At 53.7% G+C, this 11,186-nt stretch overlaps 1 protein-coding gene across 1 annotated transcript in view; it reads right to left on the bottom strand.

Annotated features, from left to right (window-relative positions):
- The window catches only part of MYO1H (myosin IH), a 54,324-nt gene extending 44,435 nt beyond the window's left edge, over nucleotides 1-9,889 (bottom strand). The window contains exons 1-3 of the mRNA XM_004709646.2: nucleotides 9,749-9,889; nucleotides 1,901-2,016; nucleotides 200-398 (exon numbers count right to left, since the gene is read on the bottom strand). Of these exons, the coding sequence (XP_004709703.1) occupies nucleotides 200-398; nucleotides 1,901-2,016; nucleotides 9,749-9,874 (441 nt within the window). The 5' untranslated portion in view covers nucleotides 9,875-9,889. The remainder of the gene's footprint in view (nucleotides 1-199; nucleotides 399-1,900; nucleotides 2,017-9,748) is intronic.
- Nucleotides 9,890-11,186: the final 1,297 nt, after the last annotated feature.

Below are 11,186 nucleotides of genomic sequence, written 5' to 3'. Positions count from 1 at the left end.
GAGCAGAGCCCAGGACTGCGACTCCTCAGCCCTACCCGTTACATACGCCATACACACACACCACCACCACCACCCCGGGCCGCCTACCTCCTGGGCTCTGCCCCCTCCGTGGCCCTCCACCACCACCACCACGGGCCGCCTACCTCCTGGGCTCTGCCCCCTCCGTGGCCCTCCACCACCACCACCCCGGGCCGCCTACCTCCAGCACGGGATTAGAGAGCAGCAGCCTGTCGCGGGCGATCTGCAGGGACTCCGTCATTGGGCAGGTCACGGCGAAATACTGGAGGATTTTCTTGGAGGCCTCTGTCTTCCCCGCCCCGCTCTCGCCGGAGATGAGGATGAAGTGATTGCTGAGCTCCGAGCACATCAGGCGGTATGCGTTGTCCGCTATGGCGTAGCTGCGGAGCCGGGGGGGCAGAAATGGGGGCCGGGCGGCCGTGTCAGGACTCATCTCCTGGGCTCTGACCCCCAGCAGAGCGGGACAAGGTGCCCGGCTTCCAGACTGGCCCGAGGGCTAGGAGCTCACAGATCACACACAGGGGCCACGAGACCACAAAACTCCAATCACGTCAACCCAGAAGGGCCCGTTGGGTGGCGTGGTTCCACTGAGGGGAAAGTTCTAGAATGGCAAAATGCAGAGAGCAACGCTTATCAGTGGACGGGGGTGGGCATGGGAGAGTTCTCAACACCAAACCCAAACACACTGCCACAGCGCTCAGCTGAGAACAGGAAGGTTGGCAGTTCAAACCCAGCCAGAAGCTCTGTGGGGCCATGTGCTCCCAGAGAGATGGCAGCCTGGGAAATTCTGGGGGGGCAGCTCCGATGTCACTCGGGGTCAGCGCGCATCAATCGCTTCCCCAGCACCTGACAATGTTGTTGAAGGAGTACCGAGTTTGGCAACCACGGAAACCACGGCCACGGATGGTGCTGACCCTGGGAACAAGGACGTGAATGCCACAGGTGCCACTGGATGGATGGAACATTTAGCCACAGACCCTGGGGATGTTACACGGCATGATGGACGGCACTGGTGTCGAGGAGTTGGCAATGCTATCAGGAGCCCGGGTGGCATCGTGGTGATGTGCTGGGCAGTTGGGTTTGGCACATGTGTCTTCCCTCATCTCTGCTTCCTTTTTTTTTTTTAATAATTCATTTTATTGGGGGCTCTTACAGCTCTTATAACAATCACACATCAATTTTCTCGAGCACCTGTGTCCATGGGTTGCCACCATCATTATTAAAATGTTTTCTTTCTCCTGGAGTCCTTGCTACCACATCTCTGCTTCCTTAATTTGCTCCTGCCAGGTCTTGTTAGAGATTGATTCAACACCCCAAACCCAAACACACTGCCATAGTGTTCACGCCAACGCAGAGTGAGCCCAGAGGACAGGGCAGAACTGCCCCGGTGTATCCCAGGCTGTACATCTGTATCGGAGTCGAAAGCCTCACCTTTCTCCCACGGGGCGGCTGGTGGTTTCAAACCGCTGCCTTATGGGTCAGCAGCTCAACTCTTAAATAGCAGGGCTCCTGACTCTACACACAGCCTACAGGAGGGCCATCTCGTTGACACAGCAAAGACAGCCCATATCCAAATCATAATAATCAGTCATTAGACCAAAGCCCAAGCTCACTCACATCGGGGTCATGGGACAGAGTAGACCTGCCCCAATGGGCTTCCAAGGCTGCCACACGCCACCCTGGTTAGGGAAGCAGATCACACCTCCCGCTCCCACGGAGAGGCAGGCAGCCTCACCCTGCTGACGTCATCGTTAACAGCCAAGCCCTAACCACTGTATGGACAGGTTTTGATTTATAGCACATCCATGTGTTTTTCTTTGGGGGTGTGGGGAGGGGGGGTAGACACAACTCCAAGGACGACGGCTCTGCGGGTGCTACTTACACATGTGGGGGCAGTTCGAAGAAGTTGACCCCTTGGTAAAGCCCCATCTGGTTCTCGGTGTAGATCCCCAGCTCCTGGTACGGATTCACGGACACCAGGAGGGTCCCGATGTATGTCTAGAGGGATGGACCAATCGGCTTGTCAGGGATCCTGGGATCTGCTGTAACAGCCACAGCAGAAGACCCTCACACCGGTGGCTCCCGTGAGGCCCAGGTGGAGATCAGGTATGGGGGATGGGGGCACCTACTGCTGTGGGGTTTCCACGGGGCGAGGGGTGGTGGTGGTGGGGCAAAAAGCAGGGGATCCCAGAGAAGAGGTAAGAAGGGTGTGTGCAGGGCGGGGCGAGAGCCAGTGACTGAGGAAGGCAGCCAGCGTGCTGGCGTGGGGTCACTTCTGAGTCTTAGTGGCTCTAGGGGACAGAATTGCGCTGCCTCCCTGGGCTGAAGGGTGCTTTAAGAAGGTGACATCTGGACTGAGATTTGGGGGCGGAGGAGCACGCTGGGAGTAAAGGTGGGGTAGGCAGGCTGGTGGCAGGAGTGGCAGGACCCAGTGAGGAAAGGGTGGGGGGACAGGATGGCAGAGAGGGGGTGAGTTTCCGATCAAGCAAGAACTGGGGTTTTTGTTCAAAACACAATGGAGGGTGGAGCCCCTCCCCTTACAGAACTACCTGCCTGAAATACGCCTTTATATGTGAGCAACACACACATCTCAGAGAGAAACTCACTGCCTACTCGTAAGAATCCCATAGGACAGGGTCGAACTGCCCCCTCTGTGGGGCTCAGAGACTCTTTCCAGGAGTAGAAAACCTCATCTTTCTCCCTCAGAGCGGCTGGTGGGCTCCAACTACTGACCTTTCGGTTCGCAGCCCAACCTAGAACCGCTCTGCCACCAGGGCTGGAAACTGTATCCCAAGGGATGGCTTTCTGTTGCCCAAGGGGCTCCCGGGCCACGGGGTGGAAGCAGGGGGCGTGCAGGAGGGAGTTGTAAAAGTTCGTGGAAGAACGGAATGAAAAGAGAATGGAATCTTTCCGCGCACTTTTGGAAGCCCCCACCCAACCACCCCCGCTGATAAAGGAGCCCCCTAACGCTGAGCAGCTGTGGCCATCTCTTCAGGTCCCGATGTCAGAGTCCACCCATGTCCACAAGTTGTTCAAGGACTAATTACTGTAGCGTCGAGGTGCCATGGAGTCCGCGCCGGCTCAGAGACCTTGTGTCCAACTGGAAAAACCCTGCTTGGTCCTGAGCCCTCCTCCCCGGGGTCCCTCGGAGCCCACTGTTGAGCTACCACCCGTCCATCTCCTCGAGGGTCTTCCTCTGTTCCGCTGCCCCGTGACTCCCAGGCAGGACGTCCTCCTCCAGGGACTGGTCTCTCCTGACAACATGTCCAAAGTACGTGAGACCACCTCTCGGCCTTCCTCTCACCTCTAAGAAGCCTCCTGGCTGTATTTCTTCCGAGACAGATCGGTTTTTGGTTTTTCGTTCGGCAGTCCAGGGTACTTTCCAAGATTCGTCGCCGTTCAAGGCACTGGTTTTTCTTCTGTCTTGTTTCACGCAATGGCCGACTCTCACGCACACGCGAGGCAAAGGAAAGCGCCATGGCTTAGGTCAAGAGCATCTCCGGCCTCGACGTCACATCCCTGCTCTTCAGCACTTTCAGGTCTTGGCAGCGGCCCTCACAGGCAGGGCAAAGGATCGTTGGATCTTGACGGCTGCCTCCATTGGCACCAATTGTGGGTCCAGGCGAGACAAACAAATCCTTGGCAACTGCCGTCTTTTCTCCATTGATCATGCCACCACCAACTGGTCCCCTGGTGAGGACGTTGAGTGGTCATCCACACTGAAGGTGGAAATCCTAGATCGTCACCTGCAAGCGTCCAGTCCTCGCTCTGAGCAACGACCGACACACACCTGTCATCCTGTCCCATGCAGAAGACGTCTTGAAATGTGTTTATGAATGAACGAATCTTTGAGCTCATATAGAGAAAACAAACTTTCAGGTTTCTGCGGTAGTTCCATAACCTGGGGTCGACCTGAGACTATACGCGTGAAGCGGAGTGTAGCCTATCACTCAGGTCACAGCTGGATGACCTCATGGAGGAGCTAAGGAGATAAATAGCTCCCCGGAGTCAGGACACACACTCACTCCCTGCAAGACATTCCTGTTGTGAAGACACATGGAGCTGCGCTAGAGCCCTGGAGCTGAAGGAGCCACGTGGAGACCCCTGCCAGCACTGAGATGCTTCTGCTGCCACTGGAACCACAAGACTTTCCACCCACTGGCCTGTGATCGTCCTGCAGTCGGCGTCATTGCATGTGTTGCGTGAGTCTGAAGAGGAATTTAAGGACTAATATTGACATATGAGGTAATATCAGACTTATGGACTTGATCTGGACTGGGCTGGGATGTTTTCTCAATATTCAATTGCTCTTGTCTATAAAACTCTTTCTTATACACACAACAGTGTCTCTGGACTTGTTTCTCTGGTCTACCCGGAGTAATACAGTTTCTTTGGGCCTGAATACATCCCTATTCAGCTCCCGTCCCTGGGTGGCACCAAGTGCGAGGGCACAGTGAAAGAAGGCCTGGCAATCTCTCTGAGAAAGGCCACAGCCCGAAACCCTCCACGGAGCGGGTCTACTCTGCAGGCGCGAGCTTGTCGGTGCTGGCACTCCCAGCATCCTCCAACGCTGGGCTTGTCGGGGCCCAGATCCACTGGAGAGTCTTCAGCGCTGGAGAGTAGTCACGCCAACACTCAATTTCGCTAAAAACATTCCAACAGATATTTCTCATCTACGGGGCAAACAGAGAACTGTAGTAGAGAGCAGGCCCCGGTGGCACAGCAGCTACTTGCTGGACCGCTACACGAAGAGGTTGGCAGTTCTTACCCACCTGGCGGCCCCGCAGAAGAAAGGTCTGGAGACCTGTGAAGACGTCCGCTGGGGGAACATCTTGGGGCTGCTCAGCTCTGTCCCACAGGGTCTCCGTGAGCTGGACTTGCCTCAAGCGCCCACAACGACATCAGGACTAAAATTCTGCATTGCTTCCATCAATGAGAACCTACATTTCCAGGGCGGAATGTAGCTCCTGAAAGCTCTCTGTTGAAATCTGAGGCCCTGAGTCTCGTTTGAACCACGGCAGTCTCATCACCCCACGCACATTTCTCTACCCCATGTTATTTCTGCTTTTACTTCCAAAGAAGCTCAATTAAGAAACCCCCCCACACCCCCGCTTTTTTCTACTTCCAAAGTTTGGGAGAAAGGCAAGGCATTCTACTCCCATAAAGAGCGACCGTCTCTGAACCCACAGGGGCAGCTCCATCCAGGCCTATAGTCGCTCTGAATCGGCATCAACCCACAGCAGTGCGTTTGGGTTTGTGGAGGCCCACAGTTCAGAGTGACCCTTAGGAGAGGCCAGATAGCCTCCTCTGGGAACCTGAGTTTCACTGTACCGAATAAAGCACGCAACCACCACACAGCTTCAAGAAGACCCGTTTGACTAATTCACGCTGAGCCAAAGCCAATACAGATCTCAACAAAATGAAATCATTTCCATAATGCCCCCCCCTCCCCCGAATTCCATAGCCTGTGGAGTTTCACACTCCGTCCCGGTGGCATTGTGGCTTATGACGTTATCGAGCTAACCACAGGGTTGGAAGTTCGAAGTCACCAGCCGACACACAGGGGCGAGGAGGCTCTCTGCTCCCCCGAGGACCGGCAGGTCCACCTTATAGGGTTGTCCTGGGTCAGACTAGACTCGATGGCAGTGAGGGCTTTTTCAATGGAGTTGTTCTCTCGAGCTTACGTGAAAATTGACCAGTCAACTCGGGATGGTGGTAAGTGGAGAGTGTCAGATAAACTGAGTTCTAGAAGGGAGAATTTTGATGAGAAGACTTCTGGTCAAGTGGGTCAGTATGTGTACGGATGGGAAGAGACATAGAGAGTCGGGGCGACTTCTCTTTTTTCTCTGGCACCAATGTCCCATACTTCTAACCAGCTCTCCTGAGCAGCCCTTTTCCATAGCTCCGTGCTCAAGGTGGGTCTTAGGACCACACCGCTCCTGTCCAGCCATCACGATTGGTTCAGAGATGCACACAGGACCCACAATGGGCCAATCAGAGCCAGCCAATGTCTGCTCTGAGCCAGCCACTAGAACGCTCCCAGAAGACACCTCTCTTCTCAGTGTCCACGTTACCCTGTGTCCTCAGCTGACTCTCACTCATAGCCACCCTACATGAGAGAGTACAATGACCTCATCCCAAAGGGTTGATGCCAACTCACAGCGACCCTGTAAGGCAGAGTAGAGCTTTCCTGGTCTTTTTCTGAGACGCTCCCTCCCACCGGGCAGCTGGTGGTTTTGAACTACCAACCTGGCAGTTATCAGCTCAACGTGTGACTCCCTACAGCCAGGGCTCCTTGGTGTGTGCTTACTGGGGGGTGGGTTGGGGGTCTAGAAGTTTACCAGTGGGCGTGGGGACTCCTTTGATTTACATAAATTACTCTTTCTGCAAAGTATGTTACTTGGGGTTAGACATTCTTAACAATAGCTCGTTAAACCAACAGTCAGTTTTTAGGTCCTTTACAACTAGAAGGGCCTACTATGTTTAAAACTAGAGACTTGCTGGCAAACTAAACGAGGCTCCAAAAACCACCACCACATCATAAATAAGCCTTGATGTCTCCCCTCCCAGGACACTGGTTGGGGTTTGTGTATTTTCAAAAACATCACAAGCTAAATATATCTGAAGTAGGCGCCCTGGTGGCGGAGTGGTTATGCAGTAGGCTGCTCCTGCAAGTTTGCAGCTGCGAACAGCGGTTCGAAACCAGCAGCTATCCGTGGGAGAAAGATGAGGCTTTCTATTCCTGTCAAGGGATACAGTCTCTGAAACCCACAGGGGCAGTCCTACCCTGTCCTATAGGGTCACCATGAGTCAGCATCAACTTGGTGGCAATGAGTTTTGGGTTTAATTATTTTGAAAAAAGGAGTTTATTTAGGACCTATTTTTCTGTTAAATGGGTTCAATCTTAGCAAAAAAAAAATTAAGACCTCTAATAAGATAGACTGACATGGTAGCTGCAACCATGAGCTACCACTTGGCAATGATTCCCAGGATGGGGCGGGACCAGGCTGGTGTCCATGTATTGTCCAGCTTTCAGGTACCCACGGCTCGGGTCAGGGCACTTCGTTCTCAAAGTGACATCCCTGCTCTTCACCATGTAAAGAGGTCCTGGGCAACAGACTTGCCCAGTGCGGTCAGTCGTTTGATGTCCTGACTGCTACTTCCATGAGCATCCTAGAGCCTACTTAAATCCAGTGTTTGCTGTTAGGACCAGCCCAGCCCAGCCCACGGTGACTGAAATCTGACTTACATAGCTTTTGCCTGCTTGACAGGATGCATGAAACACCACCCCTGTGATCAAATCTTGGATTTGGTTCCAGAGCATAGAAGAGGCCTCACCCTACCAGCTCTCATTACCAAATAGCACATGCTGTGTCCGCCTCTGTGAGGGTCCTCAAAGAGAGCCCTCTGTGGCTCACCCCACCCGCTCGCTGACCACCCTCCCGGGGGCCGCTCCCAGAAGGTCCATAAACCTTTGGACAGACTCGCGGTATAGATTTGAAAGTGTGCATCACTCACACATTATTTTTTTAAAGGCATTTTTGACCTCTTACCAAGCTCAAATTAAAACGAGCCCATGAACTACCCCTGAGGGCGGTCTCTTAGCTCCCCTCTGAGATCATGAAGACCTTCACCCTGCTTGTTCCGACTTGTGAAATCGATAATTAACATGAAAGGACACTTTGCTTCTTGAAGGCAGGAGGAAAAGGGGTACAGAAAGTCAAGGCCGTTGTTCCTGGCCATTAACTAACAGACGTGCTCATGTTGAAGATATAAACAAACAAGCCCATCCTGGTCAAACACATGCCAAAAAGTGATCAGTTAACGTTCACTCACTCACTGCCGTGAGTCGATGCCGACTCATAGCGACCCTCTAGGACAGGACAGAACTGTCCCTGTGGGTTCCAGAGACTAACTTGTTAGGAGAACAGAATGGCCCATCTCCTCCCCCCCCTCCCAGCGCAGAGGCGTTTTAAAACTGCTGCCCCTGCAGTTAGCAGCCCAACACGTAGGTAACTACTGTGCTATGTCAAGAAAGGTTCTAGCTGAACAACCCTTTTGGCACCACCCCCACCCACTTTCTTTTCCGATCCCTGGCTCTGGCAGGCACCAGGTCAGCCTGCTTCCCCGGGTAGACTCTCACAGCTCTCTCCGTGATTGGAACCGTGGCACCCAGCCTGGGTAACGGTGTGCCTCCTAGGTTTGCGAAGTGTCTTATCCTTCCATGAAACTTTCGGTCTCGATTGCTAGCACAAGGGTTCTGCTAAGGTGGGAGGAAGCCAGCACCTCCCATCCAGTAGCTGTTTCACCTTCTGTTCTTTAATGATCTGCCGCGTAAACAGCTTGTGATACCCTTGCAAAGATACGTGGCATCCAATCTCCCGTCACCCACATACACTTTACGAAGCAATTACAGCAGAAGCCCTGCTTCCAGAGAACCTGCCTTGACTCTTCCCATACCAAGCACCAATCAAAACATGATGCCTTAAAGTTCCTGGTTGCACTGTATAAAGATAGCTGTCCAGCTCCAGCCGGCCAGCAGCCTGGCTTCCTCTTGTGGGAAGCAGTGACTCCCTGGTGGGAGCTTCCTTCTCTCTCAATAAAGCTCTTCGTTACTATGTTTTGTAAAGTGTGCCCCCGGGACTCTACGGCAAATACAAAAGCACAGCAGGGCAGAGATGGAGAAAGGACCCTCAGGGCTTTGGAGGCCCCAAGTGCATTCTGGACCTTCCAGCCACAGACGTTGACAGTGTAGCCACCTAACTTCACAGGAGGAAATCTATCTTGTTTCAAACGGCCTTTAATCCCTGCTAGCTGTTAGTCCACCTTCTCCTCTTCCCTCTCAGCTCCCCCGAGAAGACCTGGACTCTTCCGAGATGTCTAGTCTAAACCCTGTCTGCCCAATTAACAAGGAAAGTACACTGTCTTAATCTAAAACCTTGAATTAGCACCTGCAGCTGTGCTGTTCCCTCCAACCCCGGGACCCTGCCGACCTGGGCTAGACTTTCCCGCCCTGTAAGCCAGCGCCCTATTTGGAACTATAAAAAGTTTGGGATTTCCTTATTCTGGATCGAGAGGTTTCCAGGCTCTAGCCTACTCTTGGTCCGGCTGTCTAATAAAGGCTTTCATGATAAATATATGGTGTGGTTGATCTTGCCCGTTTACATCGGGCAGCTTCCCTGGTAGGGCTTGCGGTGTGCTGGGGAGGTCAATTCCAAGTCACAGCGACTCCGGGGGAACAGGCAGGGCAGTCCTACCGGGTCTCCTCGCTGTAGCTCATCGTGATGGGGCCACAGAGCGGGGGCTTCCCTTCCATAGTGAGCAAATGAACGCTTAACCATTGCACCACAGCAGGGATCCTTGGGCTTAAGTGGGACCTCGGTGGTTGGTGGCATGAGCTGCCTTATCAGAAAGGCCCCGAGAGACTCTGGTAACAGCCTTTGAGCATCCCTCTTTGAAGGCTAACCTCCCGACAGAACCGACCTCACTGCCACCCCGTCAGTTCCGACTCAGAGCGACCCCAGAGGGCCGAGGAGAGCTGCCCCGGGGGGGTTCCCGAGACTGTCAATCTTGACAGCCTCGTCTTTCTCCTGTGGAGCAGCCGGTGGTTCCGACTGCCCACCGTGTGACCCGTGAGGCCGGCCAGCCTCCCTAAAAAGCTACCCGCGTGTGGCTCAAGAGCACCGAGGTTGTGGAAACGGGGAGGCGACTAAGAAACGAGTGAGGTTACGTAGATGAGGTTCTCGCGGAAACGCTTGCGCAGGTTGTCCAGAAAGGCCGCTTCGCTGGTGTACGCGTCCAGGAGCACAAAGTCCTGCACCCCGATCTTGTCCCGGGCGGTCAGGGCGCCTTCCATGTGCAGGCGGATGTGTCTCCTCCTCACCTCTTCTTTCTGGGGAGACAGAACATTCCTCGGTTCAGCCAGGTGCCAGCCGGGGATCGGACAGAGCCCACCCGGGTGGGGCTATCCAACAACAGTAACAAGAATAGCAACTGTGTCCAAGAACTGGTTCTAAACACTGACTCTGCATGAGTTCATGGGGCAGCCCTCCTTTCACCCCTGTGGCCCCTAAGCCCATGCCCTTGAAGTTGATCCGGACTCATCACCACCCTCAAGGACTGAGTAGCACTCCCTATAGCGTTTCCAAAGCAAACACCTTTCCACCGGGAAGCAGCGGCTCCTGGGTTTGAACCACCCACCTTTGGGTGAGCGGTCGAGTGCTTAGCCACTGCGCCATCTGGGCTCCTTGGACCCTAGGATGTATGTATGATAAGCATGCTGTGGCTGCATGAGTCAGAACCGCTTGAAGACAGCAGGCTTGGAACCTGGCCTTTGCCTCTGGGGCTGAGTCTTCAAACCCTCGGCTCTCAAACGAGGCTGATCGTTGGAATCACCTGAGGACCTAAGCAACTACTCTCCCGGGCGCCTCCCCGGCCTAGCCATTCAGATCCATTCGGTTGCAGGCAGAGAGCCCAGGTATGTTAGCCTGGGTACTTTAGAGAAACAAATCCACAGAAACTCATGTATAAGAGAGTTTTATAGAAAGGGTAAGTGCGCATCAAGAAAACATCCCAACCCAGTACTGCCCAAGCCCACAGTCCAACATTAACCCATTAACCCATATGTCCCTTCCCCAATCCACAAAGCCCATGAACTACCCCTGAGGGCGGTCTCTTAGCTCCCCTCTGAGATCATGAAGACCTTCACCCTGCTTGTTCCGACTTGTGAAATCGATAATTAACATGAAAGGACACTTTGCTTCTTGAAGGCAGGAGGAAAAGGGGTACAGAAAGTCAAGGCCGTTGTTCCTGGCCATTAACTAACAGACGTGCTCATGTTGAAGATATAAACAAACAAGCCCATCCTGGTCAAACACATGCCAAAAAGTGATCAGTTAACGTTCACTCACTCACTGCCGTGAGTCGATGCCGACTCATAGCGACCCTCTAGGACAGGACAGAACTGTCCCTGTGGGTTCCAGAGACTAACTTGTTAGGAGAACAGAATGGCCCATCTCCTCCCCCCCCTCCCAGCGCAGAGGCGTTTTAAAACTGCTGCCCCTGCAGTTAGCAGCCCAACACGTAGGTAACTACTGTGCTATGTCAAGAAAGGTTCTAGCTGAACAACCCTTTTGGCACCACCCCCACCCACTTTCTTTTCCGATCCC

Source organism: Echinops telfairi, unplaced genomic scaffold (assembly GCF_000313985.2).
Source record: "Echinops telfairi isolate 266 unplaced genomic scaffold, ASM31398v2 ScPeMD7_7412;HRSCAF=8450, whole genome shotgun sequence".
Lineage (NCBI taxonomy): Eukaryota > Metazoa > Chordata > Mammalia > Afrosoricida > Tenrecidae > Echinops > Echinops telfairi.
This window is presented reverse-complemented; position numbering and strand designations above follow the sequence as displayed.